Source organism: Mastacembelus armatus, chromosome 20 (assembly GCF_900324485.2).
Source record: "Mastacembelus armatus chromosome 20, fMasArm1.2, whole genome shotgun sequence".
In the NCBI taxonomy this organism is placed as follows: domain Eukaryota; kingdom Metazoa; phylum Chordata; class Actinopteri; order Synbranchiformes; family Mastacembelidae; genus Mastacembelus; species Mastacembelus armatus.
In genome coordinates, this window is record NC_046652.1 from 1801255 (window position 1) to 1825288 (window position 24034).

The 24034-nt window shown below is 39.4% G+C and overlaps 1 protein-coding gene across 2 annotated transcripts; it reads left to right on the forward strand.

The window, feature by feature from the left end:
- The first annotated feature begins 462 nt into the window (after positions 1 to 462).
- LOC113121361 (palmdelphin) lies at positions 463 to 22058 on the forward strand. Of its 2 annotated transcripts, XM_026291732.1 has the most exons (8): positions 463 to 582; positions 6289 to 6339; positions 9045 to 9125; positions 10416 to 10546; positions 15081 to 15195; positions 18613 to 18637; positions 19443 to 19553; positions 19800 to 22058. In XM_026291732.1, the coding sequence occupies exons 2-8, from the start codon at positions 6295 to 6297 to the stop codon at positions 20975 to 20977; spliced, it is 1686 nt and encodes a 561-aa protein (XP_026147517.1). In that variant the 5' UTR covers positions 463 to 582; positions 6289 to 6294; the 3' UTR covers positions 20978 to 22058. The 2 variants fall into 2 exon arrangements, with proteins under 2 accessions (XP_026147517.1, XP_026147518.1); XM_026291733.1 differs by lacking the exons at positions 463 to 582; positions 6289 to 6339 and adding an exon at positions 8694 to 8881.
- The last annotated feature ends 1976 nt before the right edge of the window (positions 22059 to 24034 follow it).

Sequence of the window (24034 nt, forward strand, 5' to 3'; positions counted from 1 at the left end):
ATTCAGACGGACATACCAAAAACCATCGTGCAAAGTTTTAAAACCTAATTTTACTGGCTATGCTCCAGTGTTATGGTCTGGGCCAAGTCTGTTGAACCCTCGTAAGTCATCATGAGTTATCTTTTCACGAGATGTGTTGAAAGTACATTTCTTTTGCTGTGTATTGTATTGCATATATGTATGTGCATTTATTGTGCTATGAGTTTAAAATCTTATGTCATATATTTAACCTGGTTTAATCTGTTGTCTGATGTGTTTGCCAACCCTTACAAGCATGTGTGTGTGTATGAGCATTTGCAGAGCAGTTGTTTGGCAGAGGTATTTAAGGCACATGGTTGAGCTCTGTGACAGACTCCCAGGGAGCAGAAAAAGAGACAGAGAGAGAGAGAGAGAGAGAGAGAGGGAGAGAGAGAGAGAGAGGGAGGGAGGGAGGGAGGGAGTCTTCCCAGTCTGTCTGAATCTCTCTCAGCCTACACCATCTCTCGACATAACCTAGGGCTCAGTAATGTTGGACACATTGCAAGAGTAAGATCTACCTTGCACACACGCTCTGCTATCACCTGCTTGAGCAGCACACACCCGGTGAGTACTCCTCTCATTGACTCCTTGCATTTGTCTCTGCCACACTAATGTAGAGCATCTACTTGGAGCTAAGGGGCTTTGTCTGTGTTGTCAGATCAGAGAGATTACTATGGACAGAGATTACCGCTGTACTGTAAACTACGATAAGTGCGTTACCTGGGGGTAAATGGTAGTTAACTGGGGAGGAGATGAAACGAACTGGGAGGGTTTGTTGGTTCATTAATCTTTTCATTATTTAGAGCTGTCAGCTGTTTGCATCATCTCAGCGGCTCAGTCTGGCTTTAACTATAAAGTACTTTTGCTCACAGATGGATACACATAAAAAACTATAGAGAAAACTATAAAGTCACTAAATGAACATCTTTAAAACTGTCAAGATAATAGGAAAATGTAATGTCTGTGTGTTACATATATGTACACACACTTACTCCTACACACATGCTGTTGTTCTGGGCTGCCTACAGAGAATAATTCACCCTGCGCCCTCTCTTTCCCACTCATTCCAGTCACATCCTACTTATCCCAGTTAAATTGACATTCTAGAAGGGGCTTTGTTCTTATCTATCCATCTATCTATCTGTCAATGTGCATGCATATATCAAATATATCGAAAAGGAATAATAGAGTCATATGTTTCTCAGGAGTTGGTAGATCACAACCAAACAAGAATTATATAAAATGAATGTTGTATTTACATTGACCCGATTGCAACATATATGACTCCTAATGAATTATAACTTTGCTTTGTGTCTGCATTTCTGGAAAATGTTGTCTATATATGCTGTTGTGCTAAAAACATCAGGGGGGTAATTATGACTCATTTTCTTATACAAGTCTTGAAAAGAATGTGGGGGTGCATATTTACAAAAATGTCCATACATTCATGTGTGTGTGTTTGTGATTGAAAGATCTATTCTCGCTCAAGAAATCAACTTATTAATGAGTCTCAAATAACTGACTGGATTCAAGACATGTGGAGGTGCTAGAGGTGTAGAGTAATGCTGTTAATGTTACCCCAAACAGCTGTTTGGCACAACTGAACAACCTGTATCTCATTCATCTCATGGACCACGTCTCAGAGTTAATCAAGGACCAGTATCACCTGGATAAATTGGTGCTTAGTAGACCACGCTGCAAAGTAGGGCTGTTAATCCAGAGATCAGATTAAGGAAGGAAGAGCAGGGATTAGAATCAGGAGGACCTTGGCTGAAAGGCCAGACAGACTGGATGGTATTCTGGTCATGTCACTGGGACTAGAGTCTGGTATGGTTCCTGGACAAGAGAGCTGACCTATACTACCCCACCTCGCACACATTCAAAAACTGACACATCTCAGCCATACTTTTTCCAGAGGCGAGGTTTTATACTTTCACAGTCTTGATTCTTACCTTCAGCCTTACAAGATCCCTTAAAGAATGAGGACTACAGCTACAATCATGGTTCTCTGAAGATACACTAAACAGCCCTGCCAGCCAGTGCCAAGAAGGTTCCGGTGGATTTGCAAAGAAGTCAATGTGCACACCTTCCAAGCTCTAAATTAAAGTTATAAAATGGAAAACACATGCTCAGGGTTAACTGGTTGGTTTCCAAAATACTGAGGGGGGTAATAGTATGCGAGAAGTTCAACATACAGTCACTTACATTTTTCCTAGATGTCGAGTAGAAACTGTAGAGCAAAGAGATGACAAAATAATTCTCTCATCTTTATGCAGTAATTGGCAGGATGTATACATGTGTGAGGTCAAACCAGGCTGGAGGAGAGAGACTTGAGAATATGGAAATCCAGAGGAGCAATGGCCACTTTTGTTTTTAGACTGGTCAGATGACACATACAAACCAATTTATTTTGAGCATGCTCAAACCATCCACTACCTCTTTCATGTTTTCCAAGTAAGAGTGATGATTAAAAAGTAGCAGTATATCACTATACACTTGCTTCTTTAGATTTCATTTAACCTGAACCAGCAATTCTGATTATGATATTTTACTATAAACTCTTATTCTTTAATTTGCAGTAATTTCACCTCAAATCCATGCATCTAAAAGGAACTAACAGACAGGCCACATACTCAGTGACTGTACAGCAGCCACTTTGTCAGCTCTATTTGCACTATTTGTTTTGAATGTTTAGTTGATTTTTCGAGGGTAGGGGTGAAAAGAGTGTCTGCAAGCCAAGAAGTTCTGGAAACTGCTCAAGCAGCTTGTACCCGCCAGTCACTGTAGTTTGGTAGAGCAGAGCACTGTGATTACTTTTAACTACTAGTGCTGTAATTACACCCAGAGACTTGTTTTAGACGTTGTGCAGTTGCCATGCATTCACGTGTCCCTGTTGTATTTATTACTGGCTCTTTTTTGCCTGGTGTTCCGTCACAATTTGGGATTTGCATTTGCCCAGGTGGACCATTATAGACCATCAGCTGTCACACATGCACACACTGTCATACACTTAGTGCCACAGTCCAGCTGTGAGTCCAGCAATGTGTCTATTTTCAGCAGTGCTGGATCAGGACTTCATAGTGTCAACAGGTGGACAGTCTAACCAGAGGCTTGACCTTCAGTGGACTCTTCCCTCTTCCTCTTCTCCCTTTTCTGCCACAACACTGTGCTTTACCTCACTGTTCAGTTCAGAACTGACGTACACACATACAATTACATCATCCAGCAAGCTGACTGACTGTTGTATGCCAAGAACATAAGCTTTTCAGTGTGCACACCACCACCACAATTCAAGGACATTGTATATGCTGGAGTAAAGAAACACATCACCTTCACTGACATAGTTGACTGGCTCACATAATAAATGACATATAGAGACTCACTGAAATTGCGAACTGTGTGTTGCCTTCTGCTTGATAGGCAGGAGCTCTAAGCTGCCCTAGCAGTGGCACATCATGGTGGAAAAGCTGGGCTGCGAAGAGAAACATACAGAAAAGCAAATTATGCAATTCAAGTGTTTTACAGATGTGAATGAACACAGGAGAAGCGAGAATGTGTGCTCGCTTGTAAAATAACGCCTCATGCCTCAAATCATGCTGCTGAAATAAAGCAAATATTAATAAATAATTAATAAATAATAAATATCTAGTTCCCACTTATTGCTAACTGAAGCTACTTAAGTCTAAAAATGTCTTGTTGCATGAAGGCTGCAATTGTTTTCTTCAAAGTGTTTAGCAGAGGCGCTGATTTATTTCCACTCTAATTTCTTTGTCTGCAGACTGTGGAGCTGTTGAACTCTATTGTTTAATACTGACACAGCTGTTTTGGATGTTATTTATATTCATGAAGTTTGGACTGTACATATTCTTGTGTGGAGGATAATAGAGTGAAATGCTGTGGTTTTTACCTCATGCAGCCACATTTGATCCTACTAAAACATATTTTAATATAATGTTACAACAGGCTGTAGTATTTATTAAATACAAGTGTATATATGATTGTTTTATTATTATCAGCTGTGTTGTTTGTTCAGTTTGTGGAAAGTTGGGTTAAACAATAGGTATAAAATATGATTGAGTGGCTGCGTCAGTAATTTCGTGCGCACACACACACACACGCACACACACACACACACATCTGCCACATTCACCCGCTGCAGGTGGCGCACATACACGCACACACACTAAAAAAACATTTCCACATTCCCCTCCTTGTCAGCTCTGTATCACACATAAACCAACACTCTTTAACCAAACTGCTCTGTGGTCAGTCATGGGCGCACACTTGGCTGCTCTACATCCCCAAAACACAAACATTCAAACATTCGTACACCCACACATACACACACACACACACGGACTCACCGCGCTCTATCCAGCCTGCACTTCCCTGGTCAACTGGTTAACGGGCGAAACAGGGGGGGCCCTACCTGTCCTAATAAATAGGGCGCTTTTACGCGTGGTTTTTGGCGCATGTGACAACTGTGGGAGGGGTTAATTTTTTCTAAGCAGCCATTCTGAGACATATGGGGTCAGACTTTGGCTTGGGTATAGAGGAGAGAGTTGGGCTGTATTTCAAACTGTGGCTTTGCGTTGAACCAGTTAAGGTGGAACGGCAGTTTTTTTTTCTACAGCTCTGTCACATGGACACAGAAAACACAAGTATTGTTCTCATGGGTCTTGAACATGGTTCACAATTAAAGAAAGCAGCTGTGACTTATAATGTCTGGCCTTCACACCTTCAGGTCCTTACGCTCCCTCTTCTTTGCAGCAGCACAAAACACTTTTGTTACACTGCTTGGAACTGAACTATACCAACAACAAAAAAAAACAGGCAGCTCACTAAATTATAACCAGCTGCTGGTAGGAAACAGGAAACTAACAGCAATGTGCTGTGTTAGGGTCATACATATTTCATATGAAATGGTAGGAGCACTACATCATGTGATACAGTAGCTAAGGCATATTTAAGAATCAGCCAATGCTGGTACTGTTCAGATGCCTTCAGATGCCTTTCACTGTTGGTAATTCCATATTTGTAATGTGCCTGATGAGCATTTTTGGACAACTAACTGATTTTACTTGGTTATGTTGTGTGTGGGGCCTAAAATATAGGCGCCTCTTTGAGTAATCACTGTCTTCACATAAACCACTTCTAAACCACAGCCGTGCAAACCATTCCCTTTCTGGGGGGTTGTCTTGCTTTTGCCTCTCCATTGCACCTGTCACTTTCATTTGCACCAAAGCAGGTGAAACTGATTCACATTCACTTTTACTTTACAAATGGAAAGATTGATATCCATGAAGGTTAACTGACCTGGTGTTATATTGTAAAGATCAACTGCTCCTTTTATTATTTTTGACAAGTTCAGATTTATAACAAATAGACAACATTCATATTGGAGCATGTGGGTTAATGGAAAAAAAACGTGTAAATTAATGAATTTCACTTTAAATCTAAGTACCAAGTAAGATGTGGTTATAGGAACAACAGATATTTTTAGATATTTAAATTTTTAGATATTTAAATCATATAAATGTACACAAAGATAGGTGATTGTGTTGTTTTGTGGTTTTATTTTAAGTATTTTGTGGAGACCAATTCCTTCACTTGACTGATTTGTCAGTGAGTCTTCTCTTATTCAAACAACCTTTAAATTGGAAGTTAGGACTCTTGTTCGTTTGGTTTGTCCTGCTCAGGATAAACTAGTTGACAACTGATGTGTTAACTGGACAAGGAAAAGCATTAGTCCTTCTATGAAACATTAAATTACAAGCACTTAAGAGTGCTACTCATAGCTGCGTGCTGTTAGCATTTTCATGCTTTATCTCTAGTAAACACAGTTCTATTTAAGGTTCACGCTAAATACAACTGACATTTTATGAATGAATGTAGGTTGTCATTTATTGTTTTTCTGGTTTAGCATTAATAAATTATGTAAAACCTTGGAAGTTTTTGCTCATCTGTTGACATGGCAGATGTTTATAGTGAGAAGAAAAGGTGCAGCATTAATAAATTCACTTCAGGCACTCTCTTCACCTCCTTATTGTAAATGATGATGAGAAGAGATAAAGTTTATTCATCACCAAAGGGAAATTCAAGTTCAATTATTGCTGTTTACTTTTAGAGAGCTGTGCTTCACTATAGAATCCATGAAACCTTGAAAAACATTAATTTTGCTATTGCATTTAGATTTGTGAACCTATTTGAAATAACATTTAGATCCTGTTTTGCCATCCTGTGTACTAATGTGCTCTGTCTGTCCTGTAGGTCATCATGGAGGAGGCTGACCTGCTGAGGGAGAGGCTCCAGGCGATCACAGTAAGGACCGGTCCTCTACTGGCATTAATAGGAGAAAGCTAGGATAGAAATAATCTTTGTGTCACAGTGGTGCATTTGTATTTTGCTGGAATTTCATATCTCATTAGATGGTGGATCTGCCCATGTAAGTCATTTTAAAAAAATTATCTTGAATGATTTCAGACTTTAGTTACTTATAGAATCTACATATTGTACATACTGTACATTGTTCCCAATATAAATCTTACAAATAAGATTCTGCGTCCAGCACAGCTGTGCTAATCCTGTGGGTTAGGCATGGAGGCCTCTATGCAACTACAGATGCCAACAAAGAGAGGTGTTGTGTGGTTTTGTTACATATTAAAAAACATGACACCACTCAGAGACATAAACAAAACCTCAGGCAAATCTGCATTTAGCACTGAAAGAAAAATAACACATCAGTATAATAGAGGAAGCAGGCTAGGAGATGTTCCTACTAAGTGGTTTACTTGATGAGCAACCAATCAGTATGTCCAGTCAGAACAGAAACTGTTTTCCATTTCTGTATAAGAAATTGTTGTACAATGCAATGAGCAACTGGCAACTGAATAAGGAACTCACAGCTGAGGATAGCACAGGCCTGTGGTATAAAACAAATATCATAAAACCAATGGGACCAAATGTGTAAGAAACAAAGTGTCTCAAAGGCCTTAGAGCAAGTCCAAGAATTGAGGAGAGTTGTCTGCCCCATCTAAAGCTGTATGACTTCAACTGCGACTAATTTCACATTTGCACTTTGTTGTGCTGCTTGAGCATAAGTTCCCAGCACACGATTAATCACCTGAACGACCAGCAATCCAGGTCCTGGATGACTGGATGGACTTCAGGTCACAAAATTCGGTCAGCAGCCTAGGCAGATCCATGGTCCAATTTCCATGTGAATTCAAAGCTCAAAGACAACAACTTAACAATATGGCAACACAGGACATAATATATATATATATATTTTATTTCTGTATAAAGTACGTAAGCTGCTGCAAACCCTTTGCCATTATCTTAATTTATTAATTCTCCTAAAATATGGTTAAATCTTTAAGTTAAATGTATGAATGCTGCTTCCACTCCACCACCTGAGTATGGAAGTATTACTTACCTTCTTCATCTAAGGGATTGAAGGTTCGTGTTTTGACTTGCTGTCCAACCAGAGTCTTTCTGTGTGGGATTTGCATGTTCTCCCTGTGCCTAGGAGGATCTTTTTTGGGTACTCCAGCTTCTGGTCACAGTCTAGAGAAATGCAACCTGTCCAGGGAGTGCCACTCCTCTTGCCCAGTAACAACTGGGATTGGCTTCTGTCCTCCCTCTAAACCATATAACTAATAAATGGACTACCTGATGTGCTACTAAACAGTATTTTAAGCAGCAGTATGCACAACCAGCTCAAATGTTGCTCATATTTAGATTAAGTCACAGGTAACACACAGCAGTTCATGAAACATGCATCAGATAAGGTCATTATGTTCCTTTGTGTTGCCATAATTGAAACATCTGCATTTTTTTTTACTTGTAGACGTTTCGAGGAATATGACTAACCACATGTCAGTGATTCAATGCTGTGTCATGATGCAGCACTAAAACGGAAATTGTTTCCAAGCAGAGTCTCAAAATAAAAATTGTGGGTGTGTAGCAGGATGAGAGAGCTCTAGAGTTCTGGATACAGCAGTGTAAGTCATTTTCCCTGACAGAGTGTAGGGAGGCAGCACAACTTTTAACTAAAATGCAAGAAAGATGAAAACAAACTGAAATGATTTAAGATGAGATTCTGGACATGTGATTATCATTTATCTGAAAGAAAATCCTCTTCTGTCTTCTCCAGTAAGATTCACTGATTCTTAGCTTTTGTCTGTCCGTCAGAAATACTATAGAGCCAGAATAGTGCCTGTTAAACTTTGGCACAGAAGAATAACACTTGGCACTAAATACACAAAATAAAAATTGAAAAGTAAAACACTGGAATTAAAGCATTTGTACTGGAAAAAAGAAACTTTGGCATTAAATAGTACTCTATTCATTCTTGAATACACAAATTATATGTAAAAAATGTAGTAACCTGGTCTTTGTAGACACTTGTTTCTGAAAAAAACTTAATAATTAACTTTAATCATTTGATCCGTGACCTTCTCCCAGTTAATTATCATGTCCCCAGTTGTCTCTATGAAATGGTTTGCAGCTTCCAGACAGTTCATCAAACTGACATCACTGAGTGTGACAGAGTCAGAGACTGGGCTAAATATACTGGTAGACGTCATAGGGGAGATCCCCTTTCACTGGGGCTTAGTGCCACATTGATCCTGGATTCAGGTGCTTATTTTAGTCCTCCCTCAGTGTGACATAGAGGCTCACAGGGCTTGTGTTTTGATGCTGAGTTAATGATTAATTCCATTAAATGATATGTTTGTCTGGTTATCCAGATGATTTAAATGTCCAGCAGGTGATATAATGTTAACATGAATGATCCTTACTAGAGAAGGTGCTCATTAACAAGGAAAGTTGGGACCACAGAAACACACAACAAGTAGGCTGGGTAAGGACATGAAGGTTGTATTGCTTTTTAGCTATTTATGGCTGTTGGTGTCCAGCTGTCAGCTCAAGGTTGGACTGTTAGCACGAGAAAACGACAGGTGGAATAGTTTCCATGCTGTAAAATTTACACCTGATGCAGACGTGTGTTTCATTTGCTTCCACAGGACAAAAGAAGAATCCAAGAGGACATCGCCAAGAAAAAGAGACAGATTGAAGAAGAGAAATTGAAACTACAGTATTTAAAGGTACATTTTACTGTAACAAGAAAATGAACATGCAGGCGAAACTGCAATGCACTAAATGTGTCAAAATGTACAGTAGTTGCAACATCTTTTTCTGTCTGAATAACAATAATATTTAAATGTTACTCCCACAGACAACGAACAAAGACAGTAAAAACTCCCTGAAGGAATACTGGGATGAAGGTTTCATTTACTGTCACAAAGCTAATAACACTGCAACAATCTTTGTTTCCTTTCTGTACAAACTCAGACACAAACGATGAAGCAAGGCCAGACCTTAATTTAAAAAATATTACCTAAAGTCCCTGTGTAGTGGCGTTGCATCATACCTCACTTCTACCTGTTCTGCCTGATTCTTATTCCACCCAATCCAAATGAAAGTGTTCATGTTTAGCATCACTGCTGGAGTCAAATATTATTGGCCCATAATTTTTATTTGTAAGTAATAACATTGAAGCAATACACAATATGAATGCCAATATTTATTATATATATATATATATATATATATATATATATATATATATATATATATATATATATATATATATATAAGGGAAACAGGATGCTCTACACTGCTCATATACAGGTCATGATGTTTCAAACTAATTCTTTTGTTTAAACTTACTAAAGTAATTGTATGACCACCAGTGGAGTCTAAAAGAGTCTCTAACTCACAGCATGGCGGTCTAACTCTATGGAAATGTCTGACACTCTAGATACTGATGGTTTTGTATTATATTGTATTATAGTGAATCATGCTTTAAAGATTTTGTTTTGATCCCCTGTAAATCTGTTTGACAGGACACCAGGTCTGTTGTCACTCTTTGTATTTGAGGTTTTTCATATCTAAAACTTTCCAGAGCCTAAAACTTATATATAATTACATTTGAATGAAATTATAAGAGTTAGATTTATAATTATTATATAGAGTATGAAGAGACAACAGGGGAATTAATAATGCAAATGTGCTGTAAGCAGAAACAAGAAACAAAGAGAACTTGTGACTCCACCAGCCTCCTCTCCTGTCTTTATGTTCCTGTTTACCTATGTGCATGTGCAGTGGGGCCCACAACACAGTAGTCTTTGAAATATACCACACATACATGCTTATAGTATATATTAGCATCATTCTAACATCTTAGAGCATGTTGATTTTAAACAAAACATACAGTGATGATCCAGTCTGTGCTTACTATACTTACTGAAGGATGGTAAAATCTGAGCCATTGACACAGATAGTTTATGAAGTCGGGGAAAACAGAGCTTCCTGTGTTTTGGTTTGATTGACAGAAGAAGGCCTTGAGAGAGCAGTGGCTGATGGATGGTCTGAGTCAGCAGTCGGAGGAGGAGCAGGAAGCCATGAGGCTTCAGGCCCAGGATGAACAGCAACAGAGTGACCAGCTGCACAGCAACATCCTTAGGTAACATAAACCTCACCGCATCGGGGACCTGTACAAACCCCCAAAATACATCCCATGCTGAAAGTGAAAATTCAGTGATATCAGTGGGGGAAAACTATCTGGACTAGGGTTGGACATCTCTCTGAGGCTAATATAACATGTATCTAGATAAACTGTCAGTGATCTAATATATTAAAGATAAATTAGTTTATGTACTAATCAAATATAATTAAGAACCTTTACAAACTGTCCTTTTTTCACAACATCTTTAAATGTGTTTTCTGTCTGATGTGTTTATGTTATTGTACACTTTCAATATACCAGGCTCACAAAATGAAATTACAATAGTTTACATCCATGTTAACATAAATTAGGTCAAATTTAAATAGAAAATATCAAAATATAATGATTTCTGCTGTGGACTGTTTCCCATTAACATTTCAACCATGAAGACTTGTCATGCTCGCTGTGACCTTGAGGCTGGCATTGTGCATGTTTGTAAGTATGTGGCAGAATTTGTCTAATTATCCAGCCTGAATACAATAACACCAGTGCAGAGACAATATATTTTATAACAATCTGTAGCATTTTTATCCACTTTCAGTTTATTTTAGTTCATCTAGCAGCACTACACAACATTCAACCTGCTTATTATACCATGTAAGGCTTTGACATGCAGCTACATATCGTACTCTTCCACTTTCCTCCTTTTTTCTTCCTGCTGTTTTTTTTTTTTTTAACATTTCCAACCTGGAACAGAGGGAGTCACTTTTTTTCTTTCTTTCTTTTCAAATGTGGGAAATAGTTTGTTTCATCACCACGGGCTGCCTGAATATTTTAAAAATGTTGCTCTGATTATTTAGCTTTGAAAATCCAATTTATTTCCTAATCACTGATATTGTTTGTCCTGTCTTACCCACAATTCCATTTTGCTGTTCACTGTTTTACTTTTTTCCCCCCAATTGTTTTTTCCTTGTTTTGACCTGTCAGCTAAGTAACACTATTGCTCTTATCTAATAGGCTGCTAGTGTAGCAAGTAGACACATGTAGAATAGACACATTTATTTATTGAAAATTGCATACCAGGCTATTATTATTATTAAGGGGATTTTTATTATAATGATTTAAAAAAATGTTTTATAACCCAGTTCTAAAAAGAAGCATGAACACAGACACAGATACAGGAAATTTTTCGTGGCTTATCTTGGCAGATTTGCACTCATGCATAAATGTTTCAGTTATATTATATGTGTACTCTTATTATTCTTATCTACTGCAGAATATATGCATCATATCAGACCTTAAGAGTGACAGATGACCAATATGATCTACATCATTGAGCTGCATACGACTTGTGTAATGACAGATCTTTTCTATAGTTCATTAAATACCTCTTCTGCTTTAAAAATATATATATATATATATATATCCACCACCATTACTGGCATTCCTGCAGCAGCCATTTACACTGATGACATAGTGGTCTACTGCCCAACAACGCATCTACATGAGGAATGGGTACTCGATGTCCTGTGCTTTCTTCACCAGTACCACTCAGCTACACATTCTGGACATGGACTCCAGCCTGTAGGCTCCTGTTTCAAATCTCAAGCACCAGCTATTGTCACCACCAGTGCAGATTTTAACCTTGAAAACCCCACAATTCTGACCCACAACACCACCAATACAGAAAGGAAGAACTGTCCTAACATTATTTCACATCACAGTAAGGACAAGTTCCTGGCATATTGACCTAGCTGGGACCCTGACCTGGTCTCTCTCTGATCTCTACCAATGCAAGCAGTCGATCCACTGGAGGCAGCACCTATCACAGTGGCATACTGGTCAACTACATGTAGCATCACATGTAGCTTCATCACAAGGATCATTGATCCACTGTTAGTGACTTGGACTTCCCTGTGGCTTGGAACCTGGACTTTCAGGGTGGAGCAGTCAGATACACATCTTAGCCGGTGCAACCTGTGGCTGAACCCTGAGGCCTGGTCAGCCTGAGGCTGGATTCGAACAAGCAACCTCACAGACTATGTTATCAACTTGAATTCAATTCAATTCAATTCAATTTTATTTGTATAGCGCCAAATCACAATACAAATCATCTCAAGGCACTTTACAAAAACTAAAACTAAGAACCCAACAATTCCCTTATGAGCAAGCACTTGGCGACAGTGGAGAGGAAAAAACTCCCTTTAACGGAAGAAAAAAAAAACCTCCAGCAGAACCGGGCTCAGTTTGGGCGGCCATCTGCCTCGACCGGTTGGGGTGAGTGGATGTCATTATAGGTAGAACGTAGCCTGTTTCATGGCAGTGTAACCCACACTGGTAGCTGACATTTACCAAATTAAGGTGTAGGTTGACACAGTACAATAACTAACCTACAGTGGAGAATATAAGTATTTGATCCCCTGCTGATTCTGTAAGTTTGCCCACTTACAAAGAAATTTACAGTCTATAATTTTTATGCTAGATTTATTTTAACAGAGAGAGTTATAATAAAATAAAAACAACACATATGTCAGGTCACTTGTGAAGATGGTCTTTTCTTGTGTTGATGCTTTTAAAAGGGATGAAAGGAACTGATTTAATTCAGCCATTTGTCCACATTCTGGTGAGTTGTGTCTGACTGCCTGACCTTGTATGTATCACCAAAGTTGCAAAAACTCATTGGAAACAAGTTGCTTTGTCCAGAGTTCAGAAGAAGATGACTGGCAACCGGACTCTCACTTAACATCAGCTGAGATTGGCTCCAACCCCCTGTCACCCTCTAGTCTACAGGATCAGTAGTATAGATTATAGATGGATGTGCTGTAGGTATTCTTGTGCTGTATACAGTTGGCATGGTCATAAATCTGGAAAGTCTTCAAATACCCCTCTACAAATGTCTGCAGACCTGGATAGATGACAATATTTATGTCACGTAGACCAATATAGACACTCACTAATGCTTGCTACATACATTGGGCTGAAAAGGTTTGATCAAAAGGTTTCAAGCTGTGACCGGGTTCTGACCCCTAGATGCTTCCTGAGGCAAATCCCCATGAATGACTGCAGGATCTCAGCCAGCTCAGTGACTAGTTAAGTCAGACCCAGGATGAGGCAATTGAAACCAGAGAACGAGAACACAGGAGGCCAACTTCCTGAGGTGCCAGCCTGTCGCTAGCGGGCCTGGAAAAAACTGACTGGGGAGCAGACTGGAGGCTGGCAGGGAGCATTATAACCCATATAACACATACATGACCACCTGTGCTGTTATTGAGACATATATCAAATCGTCAGATTTTTTTTGGGTCAAACCTTGTGCTTTGATCCAGCTCATGCTGGTTTTGTAAAGCCAGAATAAAAAGCCACCATCACAAAAACTACTGCATCTAATTTGTCTCAGATGAAGGAAGTTATTTTACATAAATGTTTAAACTGCAAAATCTTTTTGTAAATCTATAATAAACTTGAAGCTCCAAGAACTACAACAACATATGAATCAACATAGTAGGGAAGAGGAAATGGACTCCGAATATTTGTTGATCTGAGAGCTAGGCTGAACTAAACTCACAGTTAGCTGAGCCTTGAGTGAGCAGTATTATACCTGTTTGACTAAAACCACATAGGCAAACTGAAAGAACCCTGACCCCTCTGTGGCTTACAAATAGAGAGCAACTAATACCCCATAATGTAAAGATCACTGCTTATAAACATTCAGTCTTTTGTCCTCATTGAACGCCAATGTAGTCAATGCCAGCAGACTTGCATCGCCTCCATGACAGGGGTATAGAGGGACAACAATCCAGCAGTATCTACTGTGTGCAAGGACGAACAGGAGGAGCACTGCAATAGCCCAACAATTCTGACCAAACTGTCAGAAACAGAGTCCATGATGTTGGCAAAAGGGCCAATGTCCTCTAGGATGACCTGTGCTCACAGCCCAACACTGTGCAGCTCGACTGGTATTCACCAGAGAGTAAATTGGCAGGTCCGCCACTGGCACCCTGTTCTCTTCACAAATAAGGCCTGAGAGACTCTGGAGATACTATGGTGACTGTTATGCTGCCTGTGCCATCACTGCACATGGCAGGTTCAGGGGGTTAGTGATGGTCTGGGGAGCCATATCTTTGGAGGGCACACAAACCTCCATGTCATAACAAACAGTACCCTAACTGCTGTGAGGTACCAGTAGGCCCTGGGTTCCTCCTGGTGCAGGACAATGTCTGGTCTCATGTGTACGCAGTTCTTGGAAGATGAAGGCATTGATGCTACTGACTGGCCTTCAGGTTCCCCAGTCCTAAATCCAAGTGAGCAACTATGCAACACTAGGTCTCGATACATCCGGAACCACCAAGTATAAAGAGATGTTTTTAATTAAAATGTCTTGGAAAGGCATGAAACACATTACATACACATATGCTGAAGCAATTCTATTGTGCTTCTTTATTAAAGCCATTCATAATACTCCATAATTGCTGCTGCTAGTGAAGAACTGCTGAAAATATTCAAATAAGTCTCTGTACCAATAATCAGCAGAGTTTGTTATGCTCTTGTACAGAATAGAAAAGGAGATTGAGGCCTTGGAAGCACAAGAGCTCAACATCACTGCCAATGAAGAGGTAGTTCTGAAGCGGTTAAAGGAGGTGGAGAGGACCGCTGAGGACATTATCAAGGTAGGCTCAAATGTGGTAGCTACAGTTTCATTTAATACTCTGCTTGCTTTACTGTCTCTGAAACTGGTATGTGTTGCTTACTCATTCTGAGTTGTATTAATGTGTGTGGTGTGACAGAGTGGTCACTGTCTGTGGATGAGTCACTGACTCACATATACACACCAGCACACCATCATACACATACCTACATGCAACACAGGCTATCATCATTAGTCTTACATTGCATATATTAGGCCATGGGCAAGCTTGTGGTTGTTTTGTCCAACAGTGTGTCTCATATATAATCTCAAGCTAATACAAACACACCTGTTTACTTAACTGAATGCACTGCACTTACATAACATAAGAGGAACATCACTGACATTTTTCTTTGAATCTGAATTTCTTACAGATAGAATTTGTTGTTCAGTCAGGGTACGTTCAAATATAAATATCTGTATAATAATACTAATTACATTTATTTAATTTTAAACACATTTATATTCTTGTTGAAATTTTTTGTCATGGTTTGAATGCATTGGTAAGGAGTAGCTGGATAATGTGTGGGCAAGACAACTCATTCCACTCCTACAAGGGAAAGCACTGGAAGCCTACACAACTACACAGACTTGAAGGCTGTTTTGCTGAGCAATGCTTAGACCAGAGACTTAGAGAAAGCAGTTTAATTACATTTCTGTACTCAGTGGTGAAAGATCCAATGAGACATGCCACTGTTTCAGATGTTCCTATGACCTGAGGAAGGAAGATGGTGCAGCCAACATCCTGGAAATACTCTTCGTGATCTTCCGCCAGTTGTTTTAAAATGTCTTTTTTTCCCCAACAGTCAACAGTAAATTGCTACTAGCCAATACAACTTCACCTCTGACAGAATGGAATATGACTAAACACTCACACTTTTGTAACAAGGTCACTCACTCCCACTACGCACCTTGAAATAAGGAGGGAGTCACTGAGACATAATAAAAAGGGCTTATAAAACTGTGTCAATGAATGACCAGCAGGTTACAGCATTGTTAGACATGTTCTATGGGGGAATTTGCTAAAAAACAACAGGTGCCAATAGATAGTGTGACTACAGCAAGAACTATAACTATATTAACCATAGCCAGGAGCCATATATGATCACTGTCAGGTTGGCAGGATATCTCTCTTTCGGTTATCTCCTAGGCACAGATCTGCCTGTACATGCATCTTCTGCATGGGACAAATCTTACTTAGGGGGTGGTGTGAATGTCAGTGTTTCATGCCCTGTGATCACCTTCTTATTTGTGTGAGCGTGGGACCAAGGATCCAAGATAAACTGCAATTTCAATTTGAGAAGCATCTAAGGCTAACCGAGGATGATACAGAAGCTTTAGATAAATTTGGAATGGAATTCCCAAAGAGATCTTGACTGACCAGAAGCTCTAATGAAGCTCTTCTGAAAGCAGCTAATTATCACTGCTACCAAGATCACAGACTGACTTGCTGTTTGAGAGGTCCATCAGACACTGAACAGGATGTTTGTGAAGAGAGGGGAATGGCTTTGAATCATTGGCTGTCCTTCCTGCTGTTTTCCTACCAAGGGTCAAAGGGATTCTCCCTATTCGAGTTATTGTTCAGCTGGGATGTGGAGACACATCTCTGGACACGAACCAACTCTGGAAGAGCTAAGAAGCCCCTTTCATCACAACACCCAACCAAAGGGGTGGTGAATTTTGTGCTGGAGATGACAAACTGGGGAAATACAAAGAGGTGGCAGACAAGAACCAGCATGAGGCAGAAGTCTGTGACCAGTAAGCAAGACAGGGAGTTGCCGATTTTTCTCCTTACATCCTCTAATAGGAATCTGCTGACCAAATGACAAGGATAACAGCTCATCAGTTAACCCTACTGAGTCAACTCTGAAACTTATTATCCAGGGGGGAAAAAAAGACAGACGTGAACTATGTGAATCTTCTGAAAGAGCAAACAGAACATCACACCCACACTCCACTCTCTTGAAGGATGTGAAGAAGAATGTGTGAGGTTATGTGAGAGCACTCTGGAGACTTTTTTAGTAAATGTGCTGTGGCAATATTTCCTAAATGAAAAGAGTGGGACTGAGTAATCCCCTTTAGATGTTTTTGAACAACACCTAGGAATGAGGAATAACTCCAAGGTTCCTGGACACCCATACTTAGCTGGAAGCTTAAAAACCCAAGTCCTGTTTGAAAACTGTGAATATATCGATTTGGTGCAAGGACAAGGACATCCATTGTCTTTGAGCTCACCAAATTTCACAAATACATACAATAGGACATTGTCTACATAAGAATGATAAAAGAGTCAGGAATAATAATAAAATGTTATGGTATTATTAATGCTATGGTATTAAAGGCAGCACTTAAATCAAGGAGTACAATCGCACAATATGCACCAATATCAGACTGCAGCAGGATATCATTAGCGACTCTAATAAGAGCTGTGTCCATGCTGTGCCTTTGATGGAAGTCAGACTGCAATTTGTTCAACAATTTTTTTTTGTTGTTGTAAACTGATCTGTCAAGTTCACAAAGCACTGCTCATGCATTGCACTATTTCACAATATACCTTTTATTATAGAAATGTTCTGTGTTGAATGGCCATAATTTAGCTTGTAGTGAATAGAGTAAAGCACTTCTAATGAATACACTATACTGTACTAAAATCCAGTATTTTCTACTCACTCCGTGCTGCTTGTGGCATTTCAGCAATCTCTGCTTGGTTCGATCAGGATACACTCACTGAGGACCCACTGTGTGGGTGTGCTTTGGTTCACAAGACACTGCTTGGACTGAATAATCTGGCATGTAAATCGACTGTACACATAGTGGGCGTACAGTGTTAACGGACTAATATGCACAATTTGATTTCTGGTTGTGGCAGCACGGAGGCTGAGTGGTTAGCAGTGTTGCCTCACAGCAAGTAGGTCGTGAGTTCGCAACCCGGCCTTTATGTGAGTCTGCATGTTCTCCCTGTGCTTGTGTGGGTTTTCTCCAGGTACTCTGGTTTCCTCCCACAGTCCAAAAACATGTATGTCAGGTTGATTGGTGACTCTAAATTGCCCATAGGAGTGAGTGTGAGTGTGGGAGGTTGTTTGTCTCTATGTGGCCCTGTGATGGACTGGTGACCTGTCCAGGGTGTACCCCTGCCTTTCACCCAAAGAGAGCTGGGATAGGCTCCAGCAGATCCCTGTGACCCTGGTTAAGGAATAAGCGGGTGTAGGAAAAGGATGGATGGATAGGTTTCTGGTTGCTGCCTGTATTTAGACTTAACGACACAGTGGAACTGTGAATTTTAATTAATATAGTCATTGAGTGCTGATGATAAACACCATCAATCTGTAGCACTGCTGTGATGTTGACTTCCTGCTGCTCTCATCACTTTGACCCTCAACTACTCTGTCTTCACATGTAGGAGATAAACGCAGAGTTCCAGGCAGGTAAACACTTTTGTAGCATTTTGATGTGGTTGGTTATTTCTATGCTTAACTTTATTTTTATATAAACATAATACACAAGCCTGTAGTATTAATATATTACTAGAGCCAACATTATTCATCTATTCATAATCATTTAGGGTCACTAATTTTAACTTTGTGAATGTCACTGATTTAAATAGTCATACTATTTAATCTATTGGTGATGTACTTTTTGATTTTGAATGTGAACCTTTAACCTTTGTCATTCAGACAAAAGAAGTAATGAGTGGTTGCTCATCTTTAGGATCATTATTTTCACATTATAATTTAATATATATTAACAGCTATTATCACCAATGCAATCCAGGATTTTATTTTCTTCAAATAACAAAATGTGGTTTTCTGATGGGTCATACTATTATACCAAGATAATGGTTTACATATTTCATTATTTCGAAATAACCTACACCTAAAATTCCAGCAAAAAACTGTATTTAAAAGACAATTAGTCCTCCATCATTTCTCCTTTGTCATGAAGACACACCATAAACACTGCATTCCTAAATTAAGAAAATACAGTTTGTTTCTCAAGGTGGTGAATAAAAATCATTTCACATGCTGGAAAAACTCCCAGTTGATCAATATAATGGAAGTAAAATCCTGACTTTTCTCTGTAAAAGATTATCTTGGGATAATAGGCACAATTTGTTATCTTGTAGGTCATAATCACACTCACACTAATGACAGCTTGATATAACCAGATCTTTAAACAGTGATCTTTTACAAATTATGGTTTTTGTTTTCACTGATCATATTTTCTCCTCAGATGTGACACAACATGTGCCCTCACCACTCCTAGATATCCCAACATTCATCCCACTGACACCAGCAAAAAACCCTCCTATTTGTAAGCCTGGAAGTGAAGAGCCAAAGAAAGGTACAGACATAATAAAACTACTGATTGCACTGAAAAACAGTTTATGCTTTGCTGATTGACCATACAACTAATTAATGTGACAGAAATTGAAAATATAATCATATTAGCAATTATTTAAAACACGTTGAGACAAATGGTGCACAGTGTGATAGAAAAGACATCATTTACCCAGTGGACACATTTTGATATATCTATTTTGTGCTCGTGAGCGATAGGATTGACAAAAAAGTATTTTCTCTATTCCAGCTACATTTGCAATGGAGATCAATGTGGAGCTCAATAAGAGAACAGGGAAAAGTCAGGTGGTCTCTACAGTACCCATCACCCCAGAAACCATTCATGAGGTGGGGTTAAAGGTGTACGATGATGGGCGTAAGTCTGTATATGCACTGCACCCAGATGGAGGCAAAATTCACAATGGAGCAGTTATCGGGATGACATCCACAGAAGTGGATGAGCTGTTGCGTCAGGCCACAGATGAGAAAGTGCCCACTGAGGTGCAGTACCATCAGCCTGTCTACTCTGCACCCTACACAGGGAGCAGCAGGCCTTCCACACCTAGGAAAACACCACCCAGCTCTGGCCCCTTCCAGTCTGCAATCTCATCCATAAATGGTGCTCAAACCCTCAGAGAGGAAAATCAGCAGAACCAAGATCCAGAGGGACAGAAACTCCAAAGCAAAACACCCAGCCCTATTCTCATCCAACAAGACTCCATGTCAAGTGTACACAAATCTAGAGACGCAACCAAGCCCTGCATTCCAGGAGAGTCCAAGAGGGACAAGCATGTAATTCCACAGACTCACTTTGGTGCCAAAAGTCCACAATCAATATCCAATAGCAAAAAAGATACAAGCAGTCTGAACCCAGCTCTGGTCTCAGTTAAAACCAGGTCTGAAGGAATGCCAGCACCCACACCACCAGTCTACACCACTGTAGAAAGCCATAGTCCTTCACTAGCTGGCCCTGAGTCTGAAGTTGATCATGGTGTCTTGATAGAGAGTTCAGGTGACTTTAAAGGACCTTGGCCCTTTTACGCAGACAATATTACTTCTCTGAACCTCGTCAACACCCTGCCAGAGTTAGACTCAGAACCTGTCACCATGATCTTCATGGGCTATGAGAACGCTGACGATGAGGAGGAAGACATCCAGGCTGAACTGGTTATTATAGCCAACAGTGATGATGATGATGATGATGATGATGATGATGACAAAACACAACATATTGGAGAAGACAGTGATGGGGAGGGGTATCTCTCATATCACCCTGAGGGATACAAGAGCAAAGTCTTCCAACCCAAAGTGGGTATAGCCAAGGTTACAGGCTGCACAAACATAATTGAAGGGGCCTACACAAACTGGGATGATTTGGGGCTCCACAAGCCGACTTTTGTCCACAAGCATGGAAAACACAGTCCCTAGCTGCAGCTATGAGGGGTGGATAAGTCTGGCAGAATCATTATGAAGACGGTGAACCTCTGCTCAATAAGAAGATCAACAACTGATGAGAAAAACTAATGTAGGGAATGTATTACGCAATTCTTATTTGTCCCTCACCCTGTTTGTCATGGCATATAGACTAGAATATATCTTGTGTGTATATGCAAAGCCATCTTGTGGCATTTGTTGCAAAAAGCCTTATCTTGACATGTCTGTTATTTGTTCTGACTGGCAGAAACAGCTCATGGCTGCAGACGTGTCAACCCTGTCCCTAGGTGATTCAGACTGCTTTACTGCCACCTCCTGCCAAATTAGTATTATTACATGCTTACACTAAAATGGGGACAGTATCCAAGGCATTATAAAATTCTTTATAGATATTATATAAATTATAATTTGCACAAGACATATTTTGCATTGAAAATAAAGCTTTAGGCTAGTATTAAGCCAACTGAACACACTTTATGTTACTGTCATAGAATCTTCTCCAGTATAAATTGATTTGTCTGTAAGTCTTGAGAAGGAGTCCTTTAAATAACTAAAAAAAACTCTTTATTATTAGTGTGTGAAGGCAGTCTATACTTATTACTCAGTAAGGTACAGAAACCTCAAATTTGATGGCTTAATATAAAGGGAGTAACCCATGAGTTGACTTAAATTCATGATCATTAATGACTGACTCGCTTGTTTTTACAAGATACCCATTCAATGTATTTATAAATAATTTATAAATACATTTTCACTGTAGCACTTTGCTATAGCAAGTTTTGCTGCAAGGTCATACAAATCAGCCAAATTCATTTTTCAGTCTGGCAAACCAAATGTCATCCTTATTAATTCCCACTTCCTAAACTATGCTATAGAGCCAAAAGCATGAGGATTCATACTCTTTTACTTTCAGTTCAAATGAAGTCTTACATACAGTGATATTTTTAGTCCTCAGTGAGCAAAGACCTGCAGCCAGCATGTGGTGAAAGTCTGTACACCAGCAGATTAGAAACTATCGTAGCAGCATATTAATACCTGGTGTGTCACAATCACGTGTTATAAATGAGTGGAACACTCAGGCATAAACCTTTTTTTACTATTAATACAATATATTTCTTTATGAACTTTTCACAGAGTGGATTTTTTTTTTGCCTTTTTCATGTATACATAAATTATGTAGTGAGTCTTGTAACTATATGAACTGACCTAGATGTGTTTAATTGTGATTAAAAAATGTTCTTCATTAACTAATGGTGACAGTGTTGGTGTTAATATTTGTGTCTGACTTATTAATTTATCATCCTAAGTACATCAAAAGACTTCCCTTTCCTTCATCTTGCTAGAACTGCTCTCCACTGAAGTCTGTTAAATATTAGTTGACTGCAGGCATCACCAAAGCAAATCCAAAGTATGGGTGAGAAATGACTCATTTGTCATGGGCTAGACTTTTCTGTTAAATCTAATAAACAAACTTAATAGTATTTAATAGTAATTCTATCTGTGATCAAAACAGGAACACGTCTTTAAATCATAAATATGTGTCAGCGTGTATGTCTAAGCTCTTCTGTGTGAAGTCTGGACAGCTGGTTTGAATCCCATCTACATGGACAGAAGGACTGACAGCTGAGTGAAATGAATGTCGGTCTGTTTCTTATGTAAAACACTTGTCCTTGGTTGCTTTCTCTTCCTCTCGGTGACTCTCAGTGGCATTATGAATAACATGGAGGAGGATAGAAAAAAAAAAAAAAACAAGGTGGCACCTTAGATATGCTTACGGGATATAGTTATATAACATCAATACCTTATGTAAGACAATAACCTGAACAGTGAGAAACCCAGGGTCTTCCATTGCTGTTACAAAAATTCAATATTCACAGTTCATCTGTCTCTCTATATGGCTCGTACTCACCCTACTCTAACAGGAGCACATATGCTTTTCTACCTGAAAAATCTTTTTTTGGTCGTTTTGGTTCATCAGATGATTCATACTCCATTCATCATGCCAGGGTCAGCAGCACATTGCTGATGTTCTTTGCACTGTTTTCCTGAACACCTGTAAAAGGAGAGCGATAAGGTGTCAGTGGAAGTTTTAAAACCTGTTCACAGTGAGTGCCTCACATACAATTCCACAAACATCTCAAATAATCATCTAAACCAGGACATCTAAACACAGACAAATAATAGTCACCTATCGATGCTTCTCCACTATCAACAGCCAGATAAGGCAGACAATCGGAAAGACTCCAAATCCAAATCTTTTGGATTTTGGAAAAAATCCAGATTACTCTAGGGCCCAATATTAAAAGGTCGAATATAATGGTATAAATTCACTGTATATTTTAATATTTCATATCTGTAAATATAAATCAGGTCCTTAATTCTTATTATCTTAAATCTAAAACATTGATGCATCTGGACGATGAGCTACTGTACACTAACAGCTTTGTCATTTCAAATAATAATGTTATGTCAGTGTCGTGGCCGTAACTTGTTTCTGCTGCCCCCAATGGCCAAATGTGACTTTAAAAACAATCTTATAATTCAATTGTTTTAACCTTTCAAGAGACAATCTTTACTCTGACCTTGACCATGACTGGAATATACAATAACTTCCAAATCAATTGGTTTAGGCTTTTAGTGAGACAGAGACAAAATCTAAGTGTATGCTTTCTGATTTTAGCACATGGAAAACAGGTCTATGGAGCCAATATTATTGTTCACAAACGCTTTAGTTAAAATTCCGAACACTGCTGTATTGCAAATAATGACCAATCTGGCTTTTAAAGTTCTTCCTACAAATGGAGAGAAATAAGCAAGTGGTTCACATCAATCCCAATGCTGGATAGTGTGTGTATGAGCACAAGATGAGCTCCTCTCTGCCTGAATTTGTGTTCACCACAGACAGCTCAGGTATTGGCTGTTTCCAATACACCCCCTTTCACCACACAACCAATCGGAGGCAGTAGCAACCAGGCAGAGCTGCCAGTATGAGGCTGCACTCAGAAACAGAACAGAGCCCCAGAGCCCTCTGCATTAGCCCACCACACTGTG

Excerpts from the sequence above, each read along its gene's own strand:
- LOC113121361 (XM_026291732.1), top strand. The coding sequence starts at position 6,295 with ATGGAGGAGGCTGACCTGCTGAGGGAGAGGCTCCAGGCGATCACA. Across the intron at positions 6,340-9,044 it reads AGAGGCTCCAGGCGATCACA|GACAAAAGAAGAATCCAAGA; the intron begins GTAAGGACCGGT and ends TTGCTTCCACAG. Across the intron at positions 18,638-19,442 it reads AAACGCAGAGTTCCAGGCAG|ATGTGACACAACATGTGCCC; the intron begins GTAAACACTTTT and ends TTTTCTCCTCAG.